This window comes from Strix uralensis, chromosome 17, assembly GCF_047716275.1.
Source record: "Strix uralensis isolate ZFMK-TIS-50842 chromosome 17, bStrUra1, whole genome shotgun sequence".
NCBI lineage: Eukaryota > Metazoa > Chordata > Aves > Strigiformes > Strigidae > Strix > Strix uralensis.
The window spans coordinates 11,730,052-11,756,133 of NC_133988.1; the positions used below are offsets into that span (position 1 = coordinate 11,730,052).

At 36.1% G+C, this 26,082-nt stretch overlaps 1 protein-coding gene across 1 annotated transcript in view; it reads right to left on the minus strand.

Annotated features, from left to right (window-relative positions):
- ADGRD1 (adhesion G protein-coupled receptor D1) overlaps positions 1-26,082 on the minus strand; it is a 156,482-nt gene that overhangs the window by 111,729 nt on the left and 18,671 nt on the right. Inside the window, exons 7-13 of the mRNA XM_074887453.1 lie at positions 24,191-24,255; positions 23,011-23,166; positions 20,174-20,233; positions 18,820-18,937; positions 17,796-17,906; positions 15,990-16,065; positions 12,405-12,546 (exon numbers count right to left, since the gene is read on the minus strand). Of these exons, the coding sequence (XP_074743554.1) occupies positions 12,405-12,546; positions 15,990-16,065; positions 17,796-17,906; positions 18,820-18,937; positions 20,174-20,233; positions 23,011-23,166; positions 24,191-24,255 (728 nt within the window). The remainder of the gene's footprint in view (positions 1-12,404; positions 12,547-15,989; positions 16,066-17,795; positions 17,907-18,819; positions 18,938-20,173; positions 20,234-23,010; positions 23,167-24,190; positions 24,256-26,082) is intronic.

The following is a 26,082-nucleotide window of genomic DNA, read 5'->3' on the forward strand; positions in this document are numbered from 1 at the left end:
GTATAAATAGCAGGCTATAAAATGACTAAATTAGGATAAATATAGATATATAGATACAGATATGGCAAGCCAAGAAAAAAAAAATTGCCAGTTGACCAGATTAGACTTGTTCTAACTAAACCTGAGAATACTTTAACCAATATTGGAAATATTTATCTATTTCTTTCTCTGAAGTCAACCAGTTGCTTTTTTACTAAAAATATCTGTGCCTCTGAGACGTTACTTTCTATACTTATCTTCATAAGGATTTCCAAACTGATCTTTATATAAACCATATTCTATAGTCCCCTACATCAGTTATATGCACGAAACATCTATGAGCTCAACCCTAGAAAAACAGATAAAAGCAAAACATCAAAATTCAATAATATGAGGAAAATAATCTCAAAGAAAAACATGCTTAGAAAATTAAAAACCCATGAAAAAGAAAGAAATTAAAAATGAGAATGTAAGGAATTACTGTTTTTAAAGAACAGGCTAATATTCTGAATTAGAATTTTAAACTTATCCAACTTCCACTTACGGCAAATTAATTAAATTTCTGTTTCATTTTACTTGTTCATGGGATTTGTCTCATTATGAATTTCACATCCTCTCTCTCCTTGTTTAGCACTAATACCCGACTTCAGCAAAGCACTTAACAATGTGCTTGATTCAAATCACATGAGTAATCCCTGTAAAACATGTTGCTACATTCTTCACTCGTTCTCCTAAACTGTGATGCTCTGGTTGTCATACTGAAAGTGTTATCATATAAGCCCTGCCTTCGTCTAGAGTGCACTTTCCCCTTCAAAACATATGTTAGTCATTAAATGATAGCTTGAACAGATCAAGATTACTGAAACTTATTGCGAGTCACTGCAGAGGAGGAAGGTATGCAGAGCTAACTTCAGGGTGAGTCACCAAAATGCAGTTCCTCTTGGCTGGCCCTGTTCTGATAGGAATCTTGCTGCTGACCCAGCTTGTGTTAGCCTTTTAAATTGGGAAGGACTCTGCTTTTATTTTTTTTTTAACAACAAAAATAAAGGAAAATCCCTCCTTAGCAGCTGCACATTTCCTGCTAGAAGAGCAACTCCAAGTTTCTATTGCTAGCTGTTAATATCATTATCCACCAGCTCTGTTGCAAAGCAGAGGAAGTCAAGTTAAAATGCAACAAGTGGTGGGGAGGGGAAAAGCAAAACCAGAAATTTACCATCCACAGATTTCTCTAAAGCATGACTCCTCTGCCATTTCTGAGCTAAAATTAACTCTGTTTTCTAAGCCTAAGTTTTTATTTATGTTGTGTGAACTAAATACAAGCATTGCTTTAGATTGGTGATGTTACTGTAACACAGCCTCTACTTAGCCATAATGCTGCCTTGTAATAAGGTCACAGCCACAAGGCAGCATCAGGTGATTTCAGTTTTGCTTTAGAATAAATGCCACTGTGGAAAGGCAAAGGCAGATCACACTCACCACTGCTGAGCAGGTGCCTTGTTTTTAACATTGCTGGTTAAATGCAACAGCTCAAGAGGCTAATAAAAAAATCTGTTCAATTATTTCTGTACTAATGCCACTAATCACCAGCAGCAGAGCAATAATCTTTGCCTCTATTAGACTGTATAACTGGTATCTCTCCCTCAAACTTCCCCACTTTTCTATTACAGTTGTGATGACTCCACTCTGAATGTGGATCATACTCTAGCTTTCCCATTCAGTGGTCCAAGGCAATATTCACAGCATTTTCCTGCAGAAACTGTGAATATTTAAAGGGGGGAAAAAAAGTCAATTTGCATTAAGTGGATTTGTAGAGTTTTCAAATCCTCTTCTTCATAACTATAATTTCATTCCATTTGAAAACTGCCCACTACTTTATCACTAAAATTTCAAAGTTGAACACAACTTTTCAACCCTCATTAACACAAACCAAGCTTTTTCAGTTCCACAAAACCATACTGAAGTACCCTGCATTGATCGTTAATGTGTAATCTGTGTGGCCAATATGCAACTTTCAAAATTTCGTAGTCAGAACTGCTAGCTAAGATACAGGAGTTTCACGTTCAACAACCTTACATATTCTGTGGTTTAGATGTTCAAATGAATAAATTTCCTGTTACTATCTGTATCCTTCTAGATCTTGTACTCTTTTCGACGGACACATGCACCCCGCACCTCCAAAAAAAAAAGTTATTTAAGGGATTAAAAAAAATAGCTTATGGCATTTCCACAGCATTGTTCTAAAACAGAGCATGTGCAGAAGACCCTACTCTGTTCAAAACATGTTCCATCTTCATAACAGTTAGCCTTTCATTACCTTATCATTTTCAGTACATTTTTGCATATGCTTCAAAGGCAGCTGGACATAAATCAGGAAGACAAAAATAGATCTAGTATATTTACCATTTTCTGAGAGAAGCACCATTTGTTTACATACATTTAAACATCGGTCATTCATGCCATATAAATCATTCCTGCAAGCTTAAGATGTTTCACAGAGACATGGGCAGACATGCCAGAAAACTAGGAACTTGAATACAAGCATGTGATAATGTCTTGGATTGGTGAGAAATGTACACCCACAATCTAAAAGGCAAAAGAGCATGAGCAAAAGTTCAAACTATGTACAATTAATAAAAGTAGCTTAGCTCCCTCAATACTTTATGCTAACGTTTTGAAGTCACCACTACTGCAAAAAAACTAGCAACTGTTACACCAAAGTATGTAAAGGAGAATGTACAAGTTATTCAGATCCCATACTACTGAAAGCAATAAAAAATAAATTAGATTAAATAAATTTAGAGTTGCAGATGGCAACCCAGCTGAAAAAACTAGTGAGAAATTTTACAGTGAACTTTCTACTTATTTACTTAATATATGCACTGACAGAACTTTGGATTTTCAGAAATTACTTGTACAGAGGGCCTTTGCTGCATTCCTCATAACTACAGGCCCATTTAGCTGCTAGGACTTGTCCTGTAAAACCAGTGGTATCATGGCAATTCTGCCTCTCAGAGATACACATAAGATGTTAAAGACAGAAAACCAGCTTAAGAGCAATTCTCAGCACTTAGGTACGTGATCTACTCTGATTTAATTCTTGCCATTTGTGAGAACACACTAAAAGTAAGATAAGTAGCTTAGGAAAATCTAGAATTTAAAAGTTTGTCAGTGTGTGTAAGACTTCCAGTGTGAAGCCAGACAACGTACAATGTGACGCAGTTGAAATGTGAAGGATCAACCTAACAAATCAAGGAAAAATATCTTACTGAAACTTCCCTCCACGAGAGTAACTTGTCTGGAACCTAATCACATTGATCTGGAAGACAAACTGAGTTGAACCTGCCTAGAGTTGTCAATGGTTCCAGAGGATCCGGAAAGTCCTTTCTCTTTTTGCTTTTACATGGATTATTCAAGATGTAACTAACAGAGAGACAGCGATGCATTAGCATTAGACTTCTACTCACTAAAAAACACTGACTGCCAGTACAATCAACAGACAAACTATCCGAAACAAATTTAGTCTTTGGACTTGATTCTGTTTTCTCTTCAAATTGTTATGAATAATGAAGAATGGAGTTGTACCAGTCTGAAAGCAACATTAGATCACTGTGTGAGCACTGAAAGCTTGGCCCCATGGGAGTAAGCAGTTCTATCATGGACTATAATTAAATCAGAATTTTACCCTTTATATTTAATGTATTTCTTTACAAAAGTTTTGAAAACATACTCTATTCAAGTGTCTGACTCTAGTGAATTTGAAATTCCCAACCATCAAAACTATTTCTGACCTTTTTTTTTTGAAAAAAATAATGATAATTTGGGCATTTTGCATGTAAAACCAGCTTTTTGCAATTCAAAATGCTAAGTTTACTTCTACCACTTCAAAACAGCTTGACCTCATCAAGAGAGATTTTACAGGATCTGTGCTCATAGTGGGGATTAAGGACTGGTGGTATGTTATTCTTACTTTTCTGTTTATAAGTTTAAATATCAAAGTTATTAACATCTGAATGTTGGCTACTTCACCTCTGCAGTAACTTTTTTTCATAACATTTAAATACATATATATCTGTATTAACACTGTGCAAAGAAATACAATGTTTTATAGCAGCAGCCCTGACAGTTCGTTAAACGTAGCACAACTGGCTGGAACTCTTGCGATAAGCCATCACCACATGCAAGGATGCTTTGAGGATGTAGTCACTGATGAGGAACTTAAACAAGAGGAACTAAATTGAATTTAAAAATTCTGTTCGCAGCTGGGATAGAACTCTACAGCGCTGGACCAGATTTGATCATGTCAAATATAAACCCTGTAATTTTTTCTTCTTCTCCTGTGACAAATGTTCAAAGGCAGAGAGTGAAGTAGCACAATATGCCACAGTTCTGTAAAATAGGATAACTGTGGAATTCAGCTCTGGGTTTATAAGTCAGCAGGATTTTTCAAAGTTTATTGCTTGATATTGACTGACCTCCAACTGCTGATACACTGTCACTTGCAAGCAGAAATTTAAAAGACAAAAAGCAGATGCTTTTTGCTGTAGGTTGATAACACTTGGTTCTGGTCACCAGTAGTTATTTTCTTTAGGCAAGAGGTAATTTTATAGATGCTAAGTGGAAGCTGGCATTAAAATTACCCACATACCCAAAGAATAAAAGTCAGCACCTAAACTTAAAATTGAAAGCAAACTTTACTTGCACACTTCCAAAAACATTCAATCACTTCATGATACCCTCACTTCTGTTGCAATATCGACCTCAAAAGCAAAGGACTCATTTACAAAGAAATATTGAGGAGTTGTTTCATCATAAATGAGTGATAACATAAGGAAAGTATTGTGCCTCCAAAGACTTAAGTCTGTTCTGACATGGAAATGAAACCTTCTATGAATTACAGCTTATTACAATGCAATCCTGATTCTTACAACAGGCAATCTTCAATGTGCTTAATTAAAATCTATATTTTTTGTTACTGCACCTTTCTAGGCTTTTAGAATGGATTCCTATGAGAAAATAAGTCCTGGGATGTTTCTGTTAATAACATTAACAATACAGAGCTATTGCTGTATTGTTAAGAGATGCGATATATCATCATAATGACTACTGGTATTTTAAGGTTGCCCAGGAGCAAGAAAATTAGCTGCAGCTATGTACATTTCTCATTTGAACTCAATGGATTTTCTGTATTATTTATAGCAAGGATTTAACTTGCGTAACAAAGTGCCGAACTTTGCATTGATTTTTAAATTACAAGCTTTATTTTTTTTTCTTTTTGTTTAATTGTGGTACACTCTGTAAGAGTCACAGTTTTAATTGCATTTTATTCAAGTTTTTCTGACAAAGTCCATCCAGTGAAAATTATACCTTTGTTCTGTAGATGTGGGCAAAAGTAATTGTTTTTCTTTGATTGATATATAAATTAGTCCACACTTAACTTGCCATAAAAATAAATTGGCTCCACATTGATCTGTCTCTCTTGTGGTAGCACTAATATTTGTGTACAAATGGGAATTGGTTCTTCTCTCATTTTATTTTCCTATCAGTAATGATGTTAAACAAACCTCAGGACATGGCACAGTGCTGCCAGAGAGAAGGATGATGTCCGGGTACATTTTAGAGGCAAAAGTCCCATTGACTCATTAAAAGCGCAAGGAAAATGTTCCTTAACCTTATCTCCCTGAACTGCAAGAGGACTACCAGCACTTCTTTATAATGGAAGCGCAGTTCAGAGAAGGGAAGGTCTATCTTTTCCCTACACTTTACCATCTCCAAAGGAGGACCCAAAGGAGCACTTCTCAGACATGCAGGCTGCACTTACAATAATGAATGCTGATGCTCTCATATGACTCCTGGTTCTGGAGATTCAAGAAAGTCATGTAACACAATATGAGATGGGTTTAACAGGAAAAACTGATAGTTTCATTGATGAAACATTCTACCAAGGAGTATAGAGGAAGAGGAAGCAGGTTGCTGTGGGGTTCTGATGGGAAGCATTCATCGAAGAAAGTAAAAGAGCAGAAGCAGAGAAATGATCAAGAGAGGAGTTGGTCAAAAAATCAGAAGAGAAGCAGCTGTTTGAGTGATTCAGTGTAATAAATATGGTAGGAAAGATTAACACTTTGTGGTCAGGCAGACAACTCCCCAAGTACTACATCTGTTAAAATGAACCACATGGAGCAGAGGAATGAGATGGAACAATGCTAAATTAGTCCTGACTTGGTAGTATCTTAGCAAAGCACATTTTTTTTCCCAGAATCAAACAAATCCCTAAATGGTATTTGCATTAAATATATTTGGGGGAAAACCAGCTACATTAAGAATTCCCAATTTGCATCTAATCTTCGCGGGAGGCCCTCTCACAGAGGTTGTAACAGTCAGGAGTTTGTAATTCTCCAAAACTGCAGCTGCATGTGTTCACTTTTGCAAAAAGGAAAGGGAAAAATAAAGCCCTGGAGAAAACTACAGAAGCCTCAAAGTGGTTGAAACTAGCAGTCTTCTAGCCATAAGACTACTTTCTCTATGGTACCAGTCAACAATAAGGGATCAACAGAGCAGTGGCCACAGTGTGCTTTGGTGCATCATCCCGAGTATGAATGCTGCCCTTTTGCCTCATCACCTTAGTCAGTCCTTTACCCTCTCTTCACCAAATATACCTGAATTTACACCAAGCTGGTATTTCTATGTGCTGAAAGATGGTCAGCTACGTTTCAGGAAAGACAGGAATTTATAGTTACTTTGTCCCCAAGACGGTGTCAAAAAGCAACTTCAGTATGGTCAAAGATCAAGGTCTATGCTATATAGCCATATGGATTTTACAAAATATTGGTGCAGTTTTACACCATTTCTCCCTCTGTTGCCTCTTCTGACACTTGTCAGAGCATGTTGTGTATGCATTTCAGCCTTGACATTCATCTCTTCTAGATTTCTAACCTGTGCTGTAATTTCTTGAATCATATAATGGAAAATGTTAGATCTTCTTTAGTTGCTCCTGCTATGAAAAACATCTTGCTAGAAACAGAAATTTTTTGAGGATAATAATTTTACAAAATGTACTGTTGCTTCATTATAAAACATCTGGACAGGTTGAGATTAAGCATTCTTCAGCTGCAAACTACCATCAGTCTTCACATCATCCCACACAGACTGAAGGTGTTGGTTGATTTCTGTTACCTTTTTTTGCTGGAGACAGTAGTTTATCCAAGTTGCTGAAGAGCATCATTTTTAAAATCAGTCAAACAATGTCTGTCTTCCACTGAAATGTTCCAACTGACTATGGTAACTTAGTATATCAACTTTTGTCTCTTAGAGGGCTTAGTTAGACAAAATTTTGCTTATAAAGAGAAACATTTATATTAGAAGAAATACTGCAACGTATTGTAAACAAATAATTTAAAAAATGCATCTTTAATACAACATCTTTACAGGGCCGGAAGTGTTCCAGTCTCTAGAACAACAGAGACTACAACCTGATCCAATCAGCAGGTATATCAAGGGAGCTGGTAACTTTAGTGGAAAACGTGTGTTCACACTGAATATGCTGCAATTACAGGCAATACCGGCTGTCAATGAACATAATTTTCTTGTATTATAGCCTTTTTCTGATAGTTTTTCAGGTGAGTTATAGAAAGAAAACAATGTGTATATACAGAGCTAGCTCTTCACATCCTTGCACAGGTGTATGCTGACTGGCAAGACTGTATTATGACAAACATTGAATCAACAATATAAAATATTTAATGAGATATAAAATCCCATTATTAATAAAACAGCTTAACAGAGTAACAATAGATCTGAGTCTACAGTGTCACAGTCAGTAAAACTACCCATGAATGTAATTCTTCAATATGTAAAAAGTCTCAAGCAAAAAGGCCCTCAGTGATCCCCAAATATCACAGGAAAAGCTATCTTATACCTACAGAGAAGGAAAATGAGAATTGCTTTTCACCCCTAGCTATGTCATTGTGTGGACGCTGGATAGAAGGAATGGATAAGCATTCCTCGGAACGGCAGAAAGAACAAAACAATCACTTCATGTTCTTATGCAAAGAAGTTAATTTTAAACCCTTGATGAAGTCTTCTTGCAAAACAATCTTTCTAAAGCTGTTAATATTTTCCTAAAGATAAAGAGTAACAGAAAAACCAGTTTCAGGGATTGTGCAAGAAAATAAACTGTTGTTAGAATAGTGAAAATTAAAACAAAAATAACACTATAAGAAGTAAAACATCCATGTTTATCCTATCCACAGGGAGTCTTTACTTCATAAGAAGAATTAAACAAGCAATATTTTTATCCTGTGAAAAAATTGGGATGACTTATTTATCCTGATTCATGAGAATTTCTATTTTAACTCAGAAAACTATTTCCCATTAATGGAACCTTAACTAGAAAATTTTCTGCCTCCTCTGTTGGTAGAAAGAATGTCAACCAGCAATAGTGGTCCCATGAGAATCCAGCTGTGAGCCTGAGCATCAAGGCCTAATGGCTGTAATTACTCATGTCCTCTTCTTATGTCCTCTCTGATGGATATGAGTCTGTAGTCTAGTCTCCCTAGACCTTGTACCCAGGAAATTAACAGTGTATGTATTAACTATGAGATGGCTTCTCAAGCTCCTGGGCCCCACAGCACCAGTTTAGCCTCCAGCCTGTCCCCGAGGCTGGGCACCCATCTCTCTGTGCACTCTGCCCACTGCCTCGTGGTGCTCTCTAGAAAAGGAAGCATTAACATGTCATTTAGAAATATTCTCTGCATTCTTACCTAATTCATTAGATATTAGCATCAGTTTGTATTGCCTCATGTTTTAAAAAGGAAGAGAAATTTAATCATCTCACAAGCTCCTAAAAGCTACATAAAAAATGCAGACAACTTCAGAGAAACCTTGTCTAACAGAATATTTAACTAAGTGAGTTAGGCTGTGGAATGATAAATGCTCTGTGAAGTTTTGATTCAGGAGGTGATACTTAGTTCACAGACATTCTCTTTGTAACTATTTCCTAAAATAGACATGGTTTATTTTACTCCCTTTTGTTTTCTGTTGCTCAATGATTGGCATTTTTCCTATACACACTTGAAGAAAAAGAATTAAAATTTTATTAAGCTGGGCCAAGCATCACTACAATCAGTACAAGAAACCACATTCTCCTTTCACTCCTTGCATTTTTCTTCTTGTGAAATCCAGCAGACTCCTTTGGAGTAGCTATAACTAAATCAGATCAACTGAAAAAAGTCAGACTCAAATTTAAATTTGAATAGAGAAAAACTATTTGTTTGGACTTGTTATTTTTTACTTTTTCTTATTACACTTTCCACTGTTAAACTGAGAACATTATGTGGAACAAACAGGCAACTATAAGAACGATATTGGTATCCACTTCAAATGTTTCTCCCATTATTACAAGCAAGCAAGCAGTATGTTAATGGATGAAACAGGTTTCTAAACCAGATTTTATGTTCTTGGTTTAATCATTATACTCAATCATAAACTTACATAAATACCTTAACTTTTACTCTTTATTTTAAAGTACATACTTTAACACAATGATCTTGCAGCCAGAATTTCTTTTGTATTTTAAATTCTACTTTTATTTCATGAGTGATCATACTCAACTCAATGAAATAACTTCAGAGTGAAATAACATGTATTATGATAGAAAAGACCTGTGCTGCTATCATATGAAAGCATTCAGAGACATGCAGCCTTATCCCAATCTGCTTAAGTAAATTCACTTGAATTTACTTCTGTAATCTTGCTTAAGTAATTTACTTAAGTAAATTCACAAATAAATTGTCTAAATTTATATTTTTAAAATTATTCCATGGCATTCATTGGAGACACAGTAGTGTAAAAGAGAACAGATTTGGCCTGCGGTTGTCATATTTAGGCATAACTGGAAGGTATAATATATTCATCCATTCCTTAATATTAAACATACCTGCTAATTAAAAACCAGAAGAGAAATTATATTCCCAAAGCTATAGGTGTCAAAGGAAAGCAGTCTTCCTATTAAATTCAGTGTAGATACCAGCAGAGCTGAACACATTCTACTCACAACTCCTTAGTACTTGTCTTCCTGACAGAAAAATACTCAGTTTATTTCTATCTACATTATATCTTTGTTTCTAAAGATTACTCACTGAATTTGGAATCCATATACAAGATGCCCAGAGGCATTTGGGTTGGTTCTGTTGCTCACTGATTAATAGGTTTTTTTAGCGAATTCACACCAAAAGCAAAAAAATACAGGAACTGCAGAGCAGATAACTAGATCTATTCCCATTGCCCAGATCTCATACTAGAGCTTTATTAATTCTCTTTACAAACTTTTAAGCCTAGTTCTCATTTTAAACACCTATATCTGATGCTAGATTACACTACTCCACTGGGAAAACAATATAAATGAAATATGGCAAACTACAATTTAAATAAAATATTTTATGATGTCAAAACAGATTTTCTATTTCAACACATTTGATGAGTTCAGAATGTTTTGGTATTTGAAACTTTTTAGCATTTGGATTTGGAATTTTAAGAGGAATTTTAGAAACCAATATAGGAGATACACAAAGTGCTTCACCATCAGATAACACTGAAATTAGGTTCTGGAAAAAGCATAGAAAATCTCACACAGTTGCATTTAGTTTTGATTTGAAAAACACTGAAGAAATGGATATTTAGTCCAGTGTGGGACCAGTTTCTAATTCAAGTCCACCAATTAATAAGATGTAAAAGCCAGCAGCATAGTTCTACTGTAGGGAGTAAGTGGGTGAAGAGCTCCCTGTCTTTCAGAGGGGTGCACCTTCTGTTCTTTATCCATCTCCTTTCAGGGTTGTATGCCTAAGAGCAAAATCTAGAACAGTTATTATCCCAGTACAGTTTCTTGAACAGAGTTTAAGAGCATGTTCACTACACATTTAGAAATACTTCCCTCCTTATAATTAAAACTTTCAGAACTTTAAATACAAATGTATTGACATGTATTTATGGACTGATTTCAGACAGCACTGAGCTATTTTTAAAACACTGTTAACACAATGTGGTAAGGATTTTAAAAAAATATAATAAAATAAAATTTAAAAAAAAAAATCAGAAACCCCACCACAAACCAAAACCAAGTCACACTTGAACAGGTGTTAACACAGTTCATAAAACCTGAACAAATTGGAAGTAGCTGTAGTAAATACTGTGATAGATAGTAGATGGCTGCCTGTGAATGCAGTGCCAATTAGCAATAAGAGCTCAGGGAAAACAGCCACTCCCCTAATGCACAATATGAAGCACACAGTGCTCTAGGTAGAGCCTGAAACTCCCAGTCAACCTGTATCTGTTATACACAGGATATGTTAGGCAGACATGTTCATACCACATTCTCATGCTGACTAAAACAGAAAAAGACAGATGATAAATGTAAAATTTCTATCTGTATACCAAGGTCACAGTGATCTTCAGTGAAAGTCAACAGGCATAAAGAAAGAACCACAGGTTTGTTTAACAGCCTGCTAGTAAATCATACTAAAGCATAAGGAGGTACCTGAATAAATAAAGCAAGGTACATTTTATAAATGATCTACACAAAATATAGAGTCTTCACTTCACAAGTGCCCACACCTCTAAGAGGCCACTAGGGACATTCAGAAGAGTCCTTAGTTTGAAAAACTGTCAGCAAAACAACACTTTTCATTTCTACGCCTTTGGGTTTTTTCATATATTTGTTTTCTGTAGCCTACTCCATCTTTATCAGAAGCCCAAGAGAAAGAAGATAAACTGGCTTGAAAATAGCCATTGAAAGAAAAATATGACAAAATATTCGGAAGAACATCTAAGAGATGTTTTCTAGGAAACATTTAAGAATCGAAATCTTTCTTTTTCACTTCCATTCAATGCTGTAAGTAGGTCATAGGTGCTGCATGCCTCATGCCAGCACCTCAGAGATTGAACTCAACTATTCTCCATTCCATTTACAAGGAGATGCATTGCCCATCATACTTGTTTCTGCCCTTGGAGGAGTTATTTACAAGAACATTCAAAACACCTCAGTTATCTCAGTGTAGATTAAGACCAAAAGCAAAAAACATAAGTGAATTCTTGGTTTTGACAGCTCTAATGAGAAATCAGTGATTCATACCATCCTAGTGTTGATTGTACAAACGCATCCATAGAACAATGCATACAGAAAGGCCTGAAGCTATACTTGTCACTTCACCTTCTTTTTCAACATGTGCACTAATCAGCCTTTTGCAGTGATGGAAAAAGAAGTTATTGAAGTGTAATGGCTGGAAAAATACAATATTGTAATCACAAATGCCATCTGAATTGCTACTAAAAATGCCCACAAAAATTACAAGAGAAATACAAAGAAGTCATCACAAACACCAACTTTTTGAAGAGCCCTGACAATAGCCCAAACTGGTAGTTTCCATTTCACTTACCAATTTGTGGGTGAGCTGGATGGTAATAAGAGGAGATCCTGACAGATTGTGGGACAACTTGGGTAGAGGTTCCACTTTGACAGAAATAAGATAACTGGTTGCTGATATCATATAACCTTTGTAGGCAGCAGCTTCAGCAATCCTTGGAAAGAAACAAATATATTAAGGAAGTAGAACAATGAAATTTTTTTAGTTCATCCACAATACCCACAACAACAGGAACACAGGACCTTCTTTTTCCATTCAAGTCACTGAATTTCTATAGGGGAGCAAGATCTGGCCCCAAAAGATCTTACAGCTCTTAGAAGCTTACAGATCTTACAGATCTTAGAAGAAACAGCTACAAAGTATAAGAAATGGCTTTAGACATTAGGAGACATGATATCATAAATATTCCTTCACTCTGCTTCTCTTTTGCAAAGGTTTACAAGCCTTGCTGAAAGTGCTTTCGATAATTAGAGAGAATTCTTCATAGTAATGAATCTAATGATAACCTCGCTAAGCACAGCAATCTAAGTGAAGAGTCAACTTGGAGGGGTTTCAGGCCGTCTAACTAAACATACATATTAGTGTGTAAGATGCATATATATATGTAAAAACACATACATAGGAATACATTTAGAAGTAGTTTATAACTTTACTTTGAAAAATTATGTCCAGTTAGGTTTGTTAGATAGTAAGTCAGGTCACAATACAAACAGCTGAACCTAACTAAACATCTGATTAGTCCAGGTAATACTTTTTTCTAGGCTGAAATAATTTTACAGTACATAAGAACCCTTTTATTTCTGCTTTCAAATAAAACTTATGACTTTGGCATTTTCGCACATTTAGGAATAACTAAGATCCATCTGGCTGTAGGGTAAAATTTTTTACACTATCAGTAACAAACTGCGCAGGTCTCTGCCATCTACCTCTTCAGTATGCAAATGAATGGTATTTACTATGAGAAATATGAGCCATGGCAAATTAACCATCAGCCCAAACATAGCCAACCACTGGAAAGAGCAAGTTTGCAAAGCACAATAAAACCACCTTATTTACATCTGCCACCTGTTTGCAATGGTTTCTTATTTTTCTTTCTGAAAAAAAGTCACATCAAACATTGAAATAACTTCATTCAGTTCCTCAGCAAGATCAAATAAAACAGAACTCATTTAGCACAACCCCAAGCACCTGTCCTTAGTTCTGACCACAAAAAAGCATCAGTATTAGAGATTCCTTCTGTTCCCAGTAACCAGCATGGGAATTGAATTTGTTCATCTGAGGGCAGAATTTGCTACTCTGATATGAAAAGGTTAAGTTTAGAGAAGGACATATAATGTTAAAACCACTATCCAACATTTTGAGATTTCTCCTACACAAGATTAACACGATGGACGTTTTTTCTACATGGACTCTCTGCCATTTTAACTTTAGAGGACTAGATGAATTTTGAAGCCTGAAAAAACTTCAGCACAAGCAAGAAACAGTGTTTCTGTTTTGTGCTTGCATACACAAGCCTTTCTTCACTGTGGTCCTGGATGTTAGATGGCAGTGAGTCTGTCACCCAATTACCTTCAGTGAAATTGCTACAGATTAGCACAAACTGTATATGAGGAGGAGCAGAACTGGGCTCAAAACACACATTTTTTTGTAAAGAATCAAAACTGACTCCCCTTAGAAACTGCTATTTATGTAGTCTGAAAATAGAAGTCATCTGTCTGTACAGCACAAAAGCTCCAAGAGTTTTGGTTTTAGTTTTCCACCGCAAAAGAAAAAAAAAAAAAAAAAAAAAAAAAGCCCTTAAGAAGAAAATGGACAGGCTTCAAATTACAGGTGTTCATGTAGCCCAGTGCTAGAAGGAACATAAAAGGAAGTCTTTAAAACAAACTGCTCTGGGAAAAAGTTGTTATTCTACTGATATGTAATCAAAAAAGTTATAATAATACCTCACAAAAAAATAAAACCAAGCAGAAGATAAGTGCGTACTTATTTTAAAAACATTTTTTGAATACCTGGGGTTTGATTCCACAGAGGAAAAATCACTAACCTAGCATTCCCTGTATTACTAGGTTTTTAGATGTTGTTTTGGACAGATCTGCATCTAGAATTTTACAGATGTGATTCTGTAGTGGATTACATACTGCAAACAGTTCAAGTAGTTTGGATTAATTATATAAATCAGGAACATGTTGCTTCTCCAGCATCTTTGTGTTTCTCTTTAACATTGCAGCAAGGGCCAGATCCTTCCTTCTCAAAAAATGAGTGCTAAAAAATACATACAACTCAGTGGAACAGAAATGGGTCTCCAGGTTGTCTTATTCAAAAAAACTCAGAGGATGTACACAAAGATGACATAACTGGTTTATTTTGCTATATCAGAGCCCTAGGAGCTGTAGACTCTATGACAATGCATTAGAATACAGCATTTTGACATGCAGCATCTTTAATCATACTGTGTTTCCTAAACTTTGACCTAAGTCAAGACCATATTAATTCTCTTTCTCTCTTTGAGAAGCTGAGATTTTAGCTTATTATCTTAACAAATTGCACCAATCCTCCTGTTTGAAAAACATAAGCTGCCATAAATTATTGCCTCTATTTCTTCATGTCAGTAAGAAATATTGCACACTAATGACATGGTTCCTTCACAGCCACCTGCTAAGTGCCTTTTTTTTTGAGAGAGAGCAGGGTAAACAGCAGTACAGCTTGCTACTTGATTTTTAAATGCTATTTAGTAATAGCTGTGTGATTATCTAAGTGTCATAAACAAGGATTCTTTACCCTAAAGTTCGCAAATGAGTTCCCATGATCGTGACCTTCTGTGTAACTGTATGTGAAGAAAGGAAGGCAATCCCTGACAGTCATGACAGCTGAGATTCTGCATCTTTCCTTCTGCTGTCATAAACAACACAGCAAAAAGTCACAGATTGGAAAAGACTGAGAGTATGTGTAAACTAATCTACCTACCCCAGTGAAGATCAAATAGAAACATAAAGTCATACTAGCTTAAAAGGAAAGTCTAATGATTTACATGAATGGCCTTGCAAAATTCCCTGGGGAACTGTATTGCCAAGAGGTGTACAGCTCTGCATTTACTTTATCTTATCTGCTAATGATTTCATTGATGCAGCATATAAAACAAAAGGTCTTTAAAGCATTGCCTGGTCTCCTGTTATAAAATTACCTTACAGGCTTCTAGGATTAGGATTCAGATTTTATCTGAAGAAGGATGTTATGTTTTCTTACTTGTTTCATTTAAGTGCAAGCTTTATCTTTATATGTGTCAGGAGAATAGATGTAATTTCCTTTTATGAGACAGATTAAAATTATGAAATGCTAATACCAGATCTGATGAATGGAAGGAGAAGACAAAGAAAGACAAACATGTCGCTACGGGAATCTATTTTAGTACAGCATAAAATAAAACATTTAATGTAAGCTTTAATCTCTCTCTAGTTAATGACTACATGTCCTCAGTATTGCAAAATCAGGATTATGGCTCGTGATTTATTTACAGTTGATAATGACACGACTGTTATAAAAGTATATCGCTAAGGTAATAAACAAGCTCTTACAGCATGAGAAGTCTGAGATACTTACTTGGTATCCATAGGGTTGATATTATGAAAGAAATAATGCATGTTATGGTAAAGCAGGCCGACAATGGTAATCCAAGCTGTGGAAAGGGAACAGGGGTTAATCCTGAGAGCAACAGTTGTAAGCAAGAGACACTTCTCTCCTAGACCTGAAACTCCATGTTCATTAAGAGCCTTGACTTTCATATCTTTGCTTTAGCAGATTTCTGATTATTCTTGTAAGTGAAAAGGTATGAACATCTTGCAGTACAGCATAGGAGACAGGTATCAAAAGTAAAATATAAGGGTGCCTGCTCTGTACAACTGTACTTCCAAAATAAGGTAAAGTAATCAGTTTTCAATTATAAATTTCCCCACATAGCACTAGAAAGGGTTGCATGACATACCAGAGTCAATGTCTCAATGGTAGCTACAGTAATCTCAAGGCTACTTCACCACCACCTACATTAACTGTCAGATTATGAAACTCAAAAATAGACAACAGGTTTCCACTTTGGTCATCTGTTTGCTGCCTGCATTCCAACTATTTATGGGTTCTCCAGCATCTGAGTGAAGAGACAGATGCATATTTTCTAAGTGTCAGCCACACAGATGTATTTTACTATCCCTTTTGCTGGGTTCCAAGTATTTACAGTGTTAACTGTTTAGGGTGGAAAAATAAATTTTTAGATTTGCTTATTTGGACAGTGTAGAAGTGTGGCCTAAAGGCTGAAATTACTCAGAAGTGAACTTTAGCTGGAAAAAAGAGTTAAACATTTGATGGGCTAGAGCATTTCAGGATACTAAGCATGATAATGTTCTGAAGAAAAAAAAATCTGCATGGTGAGAGACTAAGTGGGAAAGGAAAAAAAGTCCTCTCACATGCTATTTTTTGGCATTACAAGTTGGTTTGCAATTATAGTTATTCAAGCCTCAGAGCACTTGCAGTGAAGTCTCCAGCCAGAGCCCCCTGCCAGTGCAGAGAAACACAGCTGTCATCACAAATCAGGTAGACAGTTCAGTAATTATTAGAGTATTTCTCACTGCAGGTTATCTGCAGCTAACTTTCCACTTTATGAATAGGGACCAACCTTCCTTCAACAGAGGTGACTGCGGAAATGTCTGGGTGTGTAAATTCTGTGGGTTGGAATTCAGGGCACATAGGTCAGATTTTCAAAGATTTGAGGATGCAGGTAGATGTTTTTGTAGATAGATTCCTTCAATCCCCAATTAAAACATAGATAATTAACTTCAAACATTGTATTTTAGAATCTTGACTAAAGCTTCAGATTTTTGCTATACCTTGTTTTTTTGAGATTATTAAAATTTTAGCCTAGGTATGGATTTCTGAGTTCTGCCTTTTTGCCTTCCCTGTAGTTTACATCTTCATTCTGTTTCTGTAACTGTTGTTGCTTAAGCCTGTCATTTTACTTTAATTTCATACAACATTTTAAAAGCGATTTTGCATGAAAGGATAAGTAATACCTGATCTGACATCCTGGAATTTCTTAAAAATAACCAGTTCAGATGATTAAAAATAATTTATGAAATTGTCTTCTCTGATGAAAAAGATGTCAAAATTAAATGGCTTCAGTCTCTGTGGCCCAGCTGTATTATTCAAGATTAACTCAAGTAATATGAAAATTCTACCACATTAATCATTCGTTAGTATGACAAGACAACTGCTGCTTTTTTAGAGCCAGTATGATCATCAGTGATCAAATTGGTTACTTGGAAAAAAATAAAGCAAACTGAAACATCTTTTCAAGCAAAATCATTTTTGGATACACTGTTTACATGATTCTGCTCCTCCTTTTGAATTTTTCCTTACCTTTTTCATGAAAAGCTTCACTGGGAATGGAAATATAACTCTGTCCTTGAGATGGAAATCGATAGTGGGACAAATTCAGAGTCTGAGGCTGCATTTTGACCAAGGTGTAATCTGTGTGATAACCCAAACAAAAATATGATAAAATCAATAGCCTCTACAACCTACTTGACTATTTAACTAGACTTCCCTAATAGCTATAGCAAGTCTTGAATTTAAAACCCCAGATGTTTGCAGAAAATATAGTAAATTCCCCAAGTATAAAAATGCCTTTTATATCTGACTCCTTTATGACAGAGAAGGTGGTACACGCACTGTTAATATACCATGGATCACTTCACCCATGCTCAAATACTGAGCTTACCAGGGCAAGTAAAAACAGATTGATAACACCCTCTTCCACTGACATTTGAAGGCATTATTTCAGACCTCCACTGCTCCACTTGAGAACACCAGTGTCCAAGAGAGTACGTGCAGTGATTAACGGTACTGGTGACTGCTCAGGTTACTTGCCCCCTCACATAGGTCTCAAACAAGGCAGAGCAGAATGCCAAAACAGATAAATTACCTTTGCTACCTGTAGCATTCAAAGACACAGATGAAATCAGGGTGCTAGGATGCTAAACAGCAGTAAAATAAAATTCTCTTAAAAGGTCAAAACTATTCCTGTTATTTGCAATCCCTTGCAAAATTAAAGTTGCAGACATCTACAGCTTCAAAGTGCTGCTCTAGGCCCTTTAACTGCCTATTAGTATACTATAGAATTGCTAGATTCATTTCATAGAATTCATATTCTAAACTCCTCCCCAAACAACCTCGAGGAAGTTTAGTACAGTCAAAGCTGATTACCTCTGGACTAACTGCACAGTCATCTTTCTACAGCTGAAACACTGTTTTGTATACAATGTATACAGAGAAAATTATCTGGTTTGATTTCCTCCTTCATGTTGGCAAAGGAGGGTCTGCAAGCACAGAAGCGTTTAGGACATCCAGACAGTCCAGAGAGAACATTTCTGCTAAAACCTACCTGCCACAGATGACGTGCCCTCAACAGTTAAGGGCAACGAGTTTTCATCCAGATTACGCATCACATGAGCCATCACACTGTCAATAGTTTGAATTAAACTTCCAAATATATGAGCGGTCTGAGGGAAGAAGAAAGAGAAGGCTCTACAACAAAAGAAATTGCAGTTCATAGCACAAAATGCCAAGGTGCCATGTTAAATTCCTGGATGACTCATCATTCAACCATCCAAAGTCAAATGTGACTTTCTCTACAACCTTTTCCACATATAGTGGATAAAATGTTACACAAATTGATGCCATCCAGAGCCTCAACTTATAAAATACTATGTTTTAAAGGATGTCTCCAAATTACTCTCTGCTTCTACCAGCACTTGACAGTTAATTATACTCAGGATTCACCAGAATGAGGCCAAGAACCGAGCAGATTATTTTGACAATATATAAAGACTGGTATCAGATCTTTATTGGAACATAAGCTGAGACACTACAGTTTGGCCTTTCTGTCATCTTCATTAAAATGGTCCCCAGTATAATGCTACTTTCAAAGTGTTTATACGTCCCCTGGAAAACAACCCTCCAGGTTAAATCTTGATCCATAAAGGAGTAAATGCATGTTTCAATGAAAAAGAAATCTATTTTATCTGAAATATATTTACGTCAGAGATGAGCAAGGCATCAAAGATCTTACGTTAAGAACTTAAATCAGTTCGACATCTTTTTGTCCTAAAAGCATTTCAGGCTTCAGTGAGACCTTAATTGATTTTAGCCTCTCCTCTCAGTTTAAAAGCTCCCTGTTCTGAAATCTGTGTTCCCTTAAGGTTCCTTCTGCAAGTATTTCTCTGCACGCTAAAAGGTATATTAGAAGATAAAGAACATTGATACAAGTTACTTTTCCCTATATTAGGTTTAATCTCTCTCAAAGCTTCAGTTCACTAAAAAGATAAGCACTACCGCATATTTTACATGCATTGAAAAACATCGATCCACAAAATAAATATAAACTTTCAAATATCAAAGTCCATTACTAAAAAAGGAGTGATTAAACACTTACTTTAGTGACAATATCTGTTATTTTATAAATACAATTTTGTTTCATTCATCCAGATATATGTGGAAACAGCAGCAGATAAAGTTCCCTTATTTTAGCCCTCAGAAACACGTTATAAAAGAAAACGACATAATTGTTTTGTCTGTGGATCTTTATTGCAAATATGAAAGTGACATATGAGAAGATAAATAAGTCATACTGCCAAAAAGTCCTAACAAGAAGAATAATAGAGGCAACCGGTTTCATTACGATCCACGTTAAATTATGCAACCAAAGTAACCTACAAATCTAAGACCTTTTGTCTCACCTCTGGTACATCAATCCAGTTGGGCAATAACAGAAAGTCTTCAATAGCTTTTAAAAATGCCTAAAAGACAAATAAAACTATATTATTTGATTATTTATTAATCCGCTACATCTCCTGGTAAGGATCCAAAGCAGATCTCTGCTAGTGGTTTTTAGGTTTATTTTAAGATGACAAGCCCATTTTCATCAAGTCACAAATTCATCTCTACCTGTCAGCACTCTCATCATGTTCTGCTTGGTGACATTTTGAAGTAATAGTTTATTTATTAAAAGTAACACTACTGTGAAACTCCCAAAGTGCAATTATTATACTACAGCTGAGGTGACAACACTGGAACTAAGACTAAATTGAACTTATTCTTCCATTTTATCTAAACTCTTACAACATAAATACCTCTTTTAGATGACTAGATACTTCAACAGCACTAGATAAATATCTGGGTTCCATCACTTGTACAATTTATTATCTGCTTAACTTTTGCACTTAAAGGTTGTTTTAGAGGTCATGATCTGTCATGGTAGGTATTGTTTATTTGCTTATCATGATACAGTCCTTGTCCTAAGGAGTCTTGCTGATGAAGATAAATAGAAGGAGGAGAAAAGCGAGCACAGAAAATTAAAAGGAAAGAAAACCCACATCTCCTGCTTAAACTTCTTTGTTAAAAATGTCTTAAAAGCATCAACTGAATATAGAAAAGTTGCACTGAGAAATGTGGAAGAAAGCTGCAAAAGTTTTCTGAGCATAATTTTGCAAGCCGTAATACACAGGGCAGTACCAGTGGTTTGCTGGATGAGCTTACTTTCAGGCAGCACAAACCTTGCAGCCCCTCTCAAACATTCAGTGTGGAATTCTACCTGGCATGTACAGCAGCTATGCTAAACCCAGGACCCAGGCCAAATCACCCAGAGCATTCAGTGAGTATCTCTTTTCAGGTCACAGCATCACTCCAGAATTACTCCAAAAAGGATATGTTAGACCACTGGAAAGGGAGGGAAAGCAGGAGTGCTGGAGCTACTCAGCAGAGCAGCTTTATAACAGAAAACACAAGTCAGATTTGTCAGAAGAAATGCATTGTAAACGTGTGTCAGTAATCAGAAAGTTTATTGCCTATCACTTAAATCAAATATTCTTGTGCTGTGAGGCATATGACAACCAGGACAGAGATAACTTTACAGAAAATAGCATGCATGCTCAGTGCCTGTCTTTCGGGGAATTAGCTGCAGACAATACAAAGCCTAACTGTCAATCAGACAAATGACAGAGCCTGTATGTATGATCAGGACTCTCTTGTGTTTACTTCCCAAAATAGCGTTGCTAAAGATAATCATGTCCCACATTTCTGTCTGCAAATGACTTTCATGGCACACAAAGCAGCATCAGATAGCATGAATGAGCAACCAAATGGCAACTGAAATTATGTGGGAAACAGGTACGATATCTGACAGGACGATGTTAAATCTTCAATTTAGAGCCCACACAAAATTTTCAGCAAAACAAAGGAAACAATGTATTAGAGCTTTTTAGAAGGGTTTTTGTTGCATATTAAACTGTGATCCATAAAATCCAAGCTTTACAGTTTGCAAATGCTAAGCTTTTAACACAAACTATCAATTGCTGTCCATGTAGTTTTCAGAAGCATTTATTTATATTGTTTGTCTGAGTAAATAATCCTTGTCACTCTGGTATTACCCACAGGCCAGAGCTGATTACTGTAATAATAGCTTTCTAGGCTGCTGAAATCAGGGAATTAGATGCCCATCATTTTACAGAAGGCTAACTTTATATTAGCAGAACATGAGCCCTTGTCCTCAGTTCAGACTGCAGAAAACACCTTTTGTTTGTTTGTTTGTTTCCTCTGTGAATTAGCGTAAACAAAAATAAATTACTCATTTAAGCTTTGGACCTGATCTTTCCATGAACCAGTTTCAGTGGAGATTTGTGATATGTCTGCACAGGAGTCCTGGCCGTGACTGGAACCCAGTGCAGGATAAAGCTATTAACTCACAAAAGCTAAGGACACCATCATCACAAACAGGCCCTCTCCCGCAGCTCTCCACCTCCAACGCAGAGCTGCAGAGCAGCGCGTGTGCCTCTGCCACTGCAGAGTCCAGCAAGAATAATGCAGGACTCTGCAAAAGAGAAGCTGGAGGAGAGGCACTAATCGCCCTCTGCTTATTACAAGAGCAATAAATGCTACAAAAGGTTGGGCAGAGAGCAGTAATTGATAACTTTTTAACCCTCTAGTGCAGGTGTGAAACTCAAGATGATAAGTTACAAGTTGATACTTGGGCAGTTACCCAGGGCCAGCCTGGTGCAGCCACAACCAGTGCTCCCTGCACCCAAGGTAGTTTGCTATTAGCTCATGCACGCCTCCATTTCGCTGCTGTCACTACTCTGATTACAGTGTCTTTATGTCTTGCACCTGACAGATGACTGTCAAACTCTGCTGCATTTTGGATCAGGTGAGCCATGCAGAGAAATGTTTATTTTTTTTCCAGACTTATATATTCTTCATTGGATACACTCACAGCTGAAAATAAAACCAGATTATTTTCTCCTCTGTTTCCTGCTCAACTAAATAATTATATTTGATGTGTGGTCATGGTTCCAGGTACTTGTAATTTATGCATTAAATAATATTGCCAAGAACTAATGAAATCTTTAAACTATTTTCTCTAGTTGATGCTCACCTTCTGCTACTCCGCAAAATAGCTACTGCTTTTTCCATATATATTTTCTGCGAACAACAAAAACTTTCAAAGCTGCATTCAATATTTCAACTTCTAGAGAAATTTCAGGGTCATCTGGCTCCACACACAGATGTGAAAGACACGTACCTCTGTCAGGCTTAGAGCAGTATTTTTTGACAAGGATTTGTTGGGCAAGCTGAAGGACACATTCTCCAGGTAGCCCAGCATGGTGTCGGGGGAGTGGAAGTTCCCTCTCTCCTCGGTCAGATTAGTTATGATGGGACGATAGGCATTTGTAGAGAGCTACAGGAGAGAGATGTAACTCATCAGAAATTATTCCATATGGCAGTTGTTATTTATTGTTTTAGCCCAAAAGGGAGTTTGAGGCATAGCAGACTGCTGTGTTATACACAGGAGGCTACACAAGCCAAGGGAAAAGGAAAGCACACAGATAGACAGATAGATAGACAGACAGACAGGATAAACACTATATACAGACACAGCTTTATTTTTTCATGAGCAATTCAGGTCCTATCTGTCACAGTTTCCTGTGAAGCCCCTGTGAACAAGAAAACAAATAGAACTTTGACACTGCAGATAGCAAGAAGGCAAAAATACACTGCAACAGCTAACTGTATGTATTCTGCATATGAAAATACAAGTTTTATTTTAATCTTTTTGCACTTACCAAACAGATGAAAATTAATTTTGTTATTGTGGTGAAAATTTTTTTCTAATTGTAAAGGAAACGAGGAAAAATGATCAAAATCATAGAATCATAGACAGGTTTAGGTTGGAAGGGACTTTAAGTCCCTTAGGTTGAACCTTAGGTTGCAAAGGACCTCATCTAGTTCCAACCCCCTGCCATGGGCAGGGACACCTTCCACTAGCCCAGGTTGCTCAAAGCCTCGTCCAACCTGGCTTTGAACACTGCCAGGGAGGGGGCAGCCACAGCTTCTCTGTACAACCTATTGCAGTGCCTCACCACCCTCACAGGAAAGAATTTCTTCCTTAGATCTAATCTAAATCTAAATGTTTTTGAATGTTCTACGTCTTCAAAGTTCATTGAAATACTGCAGAAGTTTCTACATTTTTTAATACAGAAAATATCTTTATTTAGCCTTTATCTGTCCTACATTAAGACTTCTGTAGTACTCCCATCTTCCCACATTGACTAAAAATTCTCCCTATGCATATCTTTAGTTGTTTATAACTGAGGTACTAAAATAAGTGCCATTAATGAAAACTGTAAAGTGAGGAGGGTCTGTAACTCTGTAATAGATACACATTCTGACATTATAGAAAAGAGTTATGAGGACTGTCCTACCACTGGTTTTGCAGTAGTTGTCATCACAGACCATGGAAGCGTTGAAGAAAGCAAAACTTGCACACCTGGGGAAAATACATATACAAATGAGAGTGTTAACAAATCTGATGTTCCCAATGCAGGTTAAATCAGTTCTAACTGAAAGTAACATATGTGCTGTTCTGTGAATTTTACTTATTTTCAGTACTGTAGCTACACAGGCTTGTTTAAATCATTTCATTTACTGATTCTCTCATCAATTTTATTTTGGCATCTTTATATAGATGAGTCTTAAAACTTAGTCTAAGTCTTAAACCCTTAAACCTTTGTTTGCAAACAGGAAAATTCAAATATATCTCAATTAAAAAAGGACAACAGTACAATTAAAACATTGCCATCCATCTTCCTTCTATATTTCTTCCCCCCACATTTACAAAAAATATTTAGGGAAAATTAAAAAAAAAAAAAAAAATCCTATGTCTTATCAGAAATTAATAACAATCTGCAAGCACTTCTGACAATTTCATATATGACCTTGCTGTATTTCTGTATATGTGATGAACTGGGACTGGGAACATACAAACACTGGAAAAAATGAGACTCAAGTCTCAGCTACAATCTTCAAATGCTAATGTTTACTTATATCTTGAGTTTAAATTGCTTGAGTGACAAATAAAATCACACCCATAAAGGCAAGTTCAGAAAGACTTTTCCACATTAAAAAAAAATCTGTAAGAAATATTCAAAGCCAATGGAAATACTTTCATTGCTTGCAGCAAAACTAAGGCACACTCAAATAAAAGAACATTGGTAGAAATGGTGGGCTACTGAAGCTTTTGGGGCAAGCCAGTTTTGCATAAAACAAGTAACAGGGGTCTAGGAGTCAAAACACAACCTTCATTAGTAGTTTGAGCATCTAATAGATAATGTCTCTTATGATGTGTTGGTAAGTTGATTTCAAGTAACGGTGAGGTTGCTATTAATAATACAGGCTTTACTAATAAATGTCACCCACTAGCACTATATCCATTGAAAATTACCCTATGAGTGTGTCATAAATGATTTGTCAAGAAAGAAAAATAAACTCAATTTTGGATGGTTTCCAGTTCCTCCATTTTAAAAATATTGATTCCTTTATGTACAAAGGGATTTATTGGTCATTTGTGATAGAGAAATAAAATTTTCTTCTAATTTACATCTTACCAAGAATTTATATTTGCCAGGAGTGTGGTATTTCAGCACAATCAAAGAGTAGTTGCATATATAGGACACATTTTTCTCACAGATCCAAAAGGAACATGATTATTCATTCTATTAAAAACAGGCTGTCCTATTAAGTTTCTTATGTCAAATCACATTAGCCCAGCTTCAACCTTGCTTTAAGTCCTCCAAAGTCAATAGATACCAAGAATAACTTTTGTTTACTATGTTGATTAGTACTGCAATATCCATTGCTTCCTCTGAGAATGTTATAATTTCATCCATCAAATTGGAAATTTTATAAAATCTGATCAGTCCACTACTTTGAAGTAAAAAGCTAAAAATTCAATACTCCACATTTCTCAAGTGCTCCAACTCACCTGAGTACTTTAAAATAACATTGGCTTGAAATTCTTTACACTTAGAAAAAAATATGTATACCTACCACCTCTTTACATTTTAATTCCTAAGCCCCTAGAAAATACACCTCAAGCTTCACTTTCAATTAAGAGTCTAGAAATTTATTTTTCACAGATGATCCTGAAAACCTGTGAACTAGATGTTTAAGAAAAAAACCACCACCTAATGTCATGCAAATTTCAGTAAACTCACAAAAGCTCACATCATGAACATCTCTATAAATCAGGGAGTTTACTATAGAGCCTTCTAAAAATCAGCAGGGATTGAAATGTAGGATACAGGCAAAATTTTTT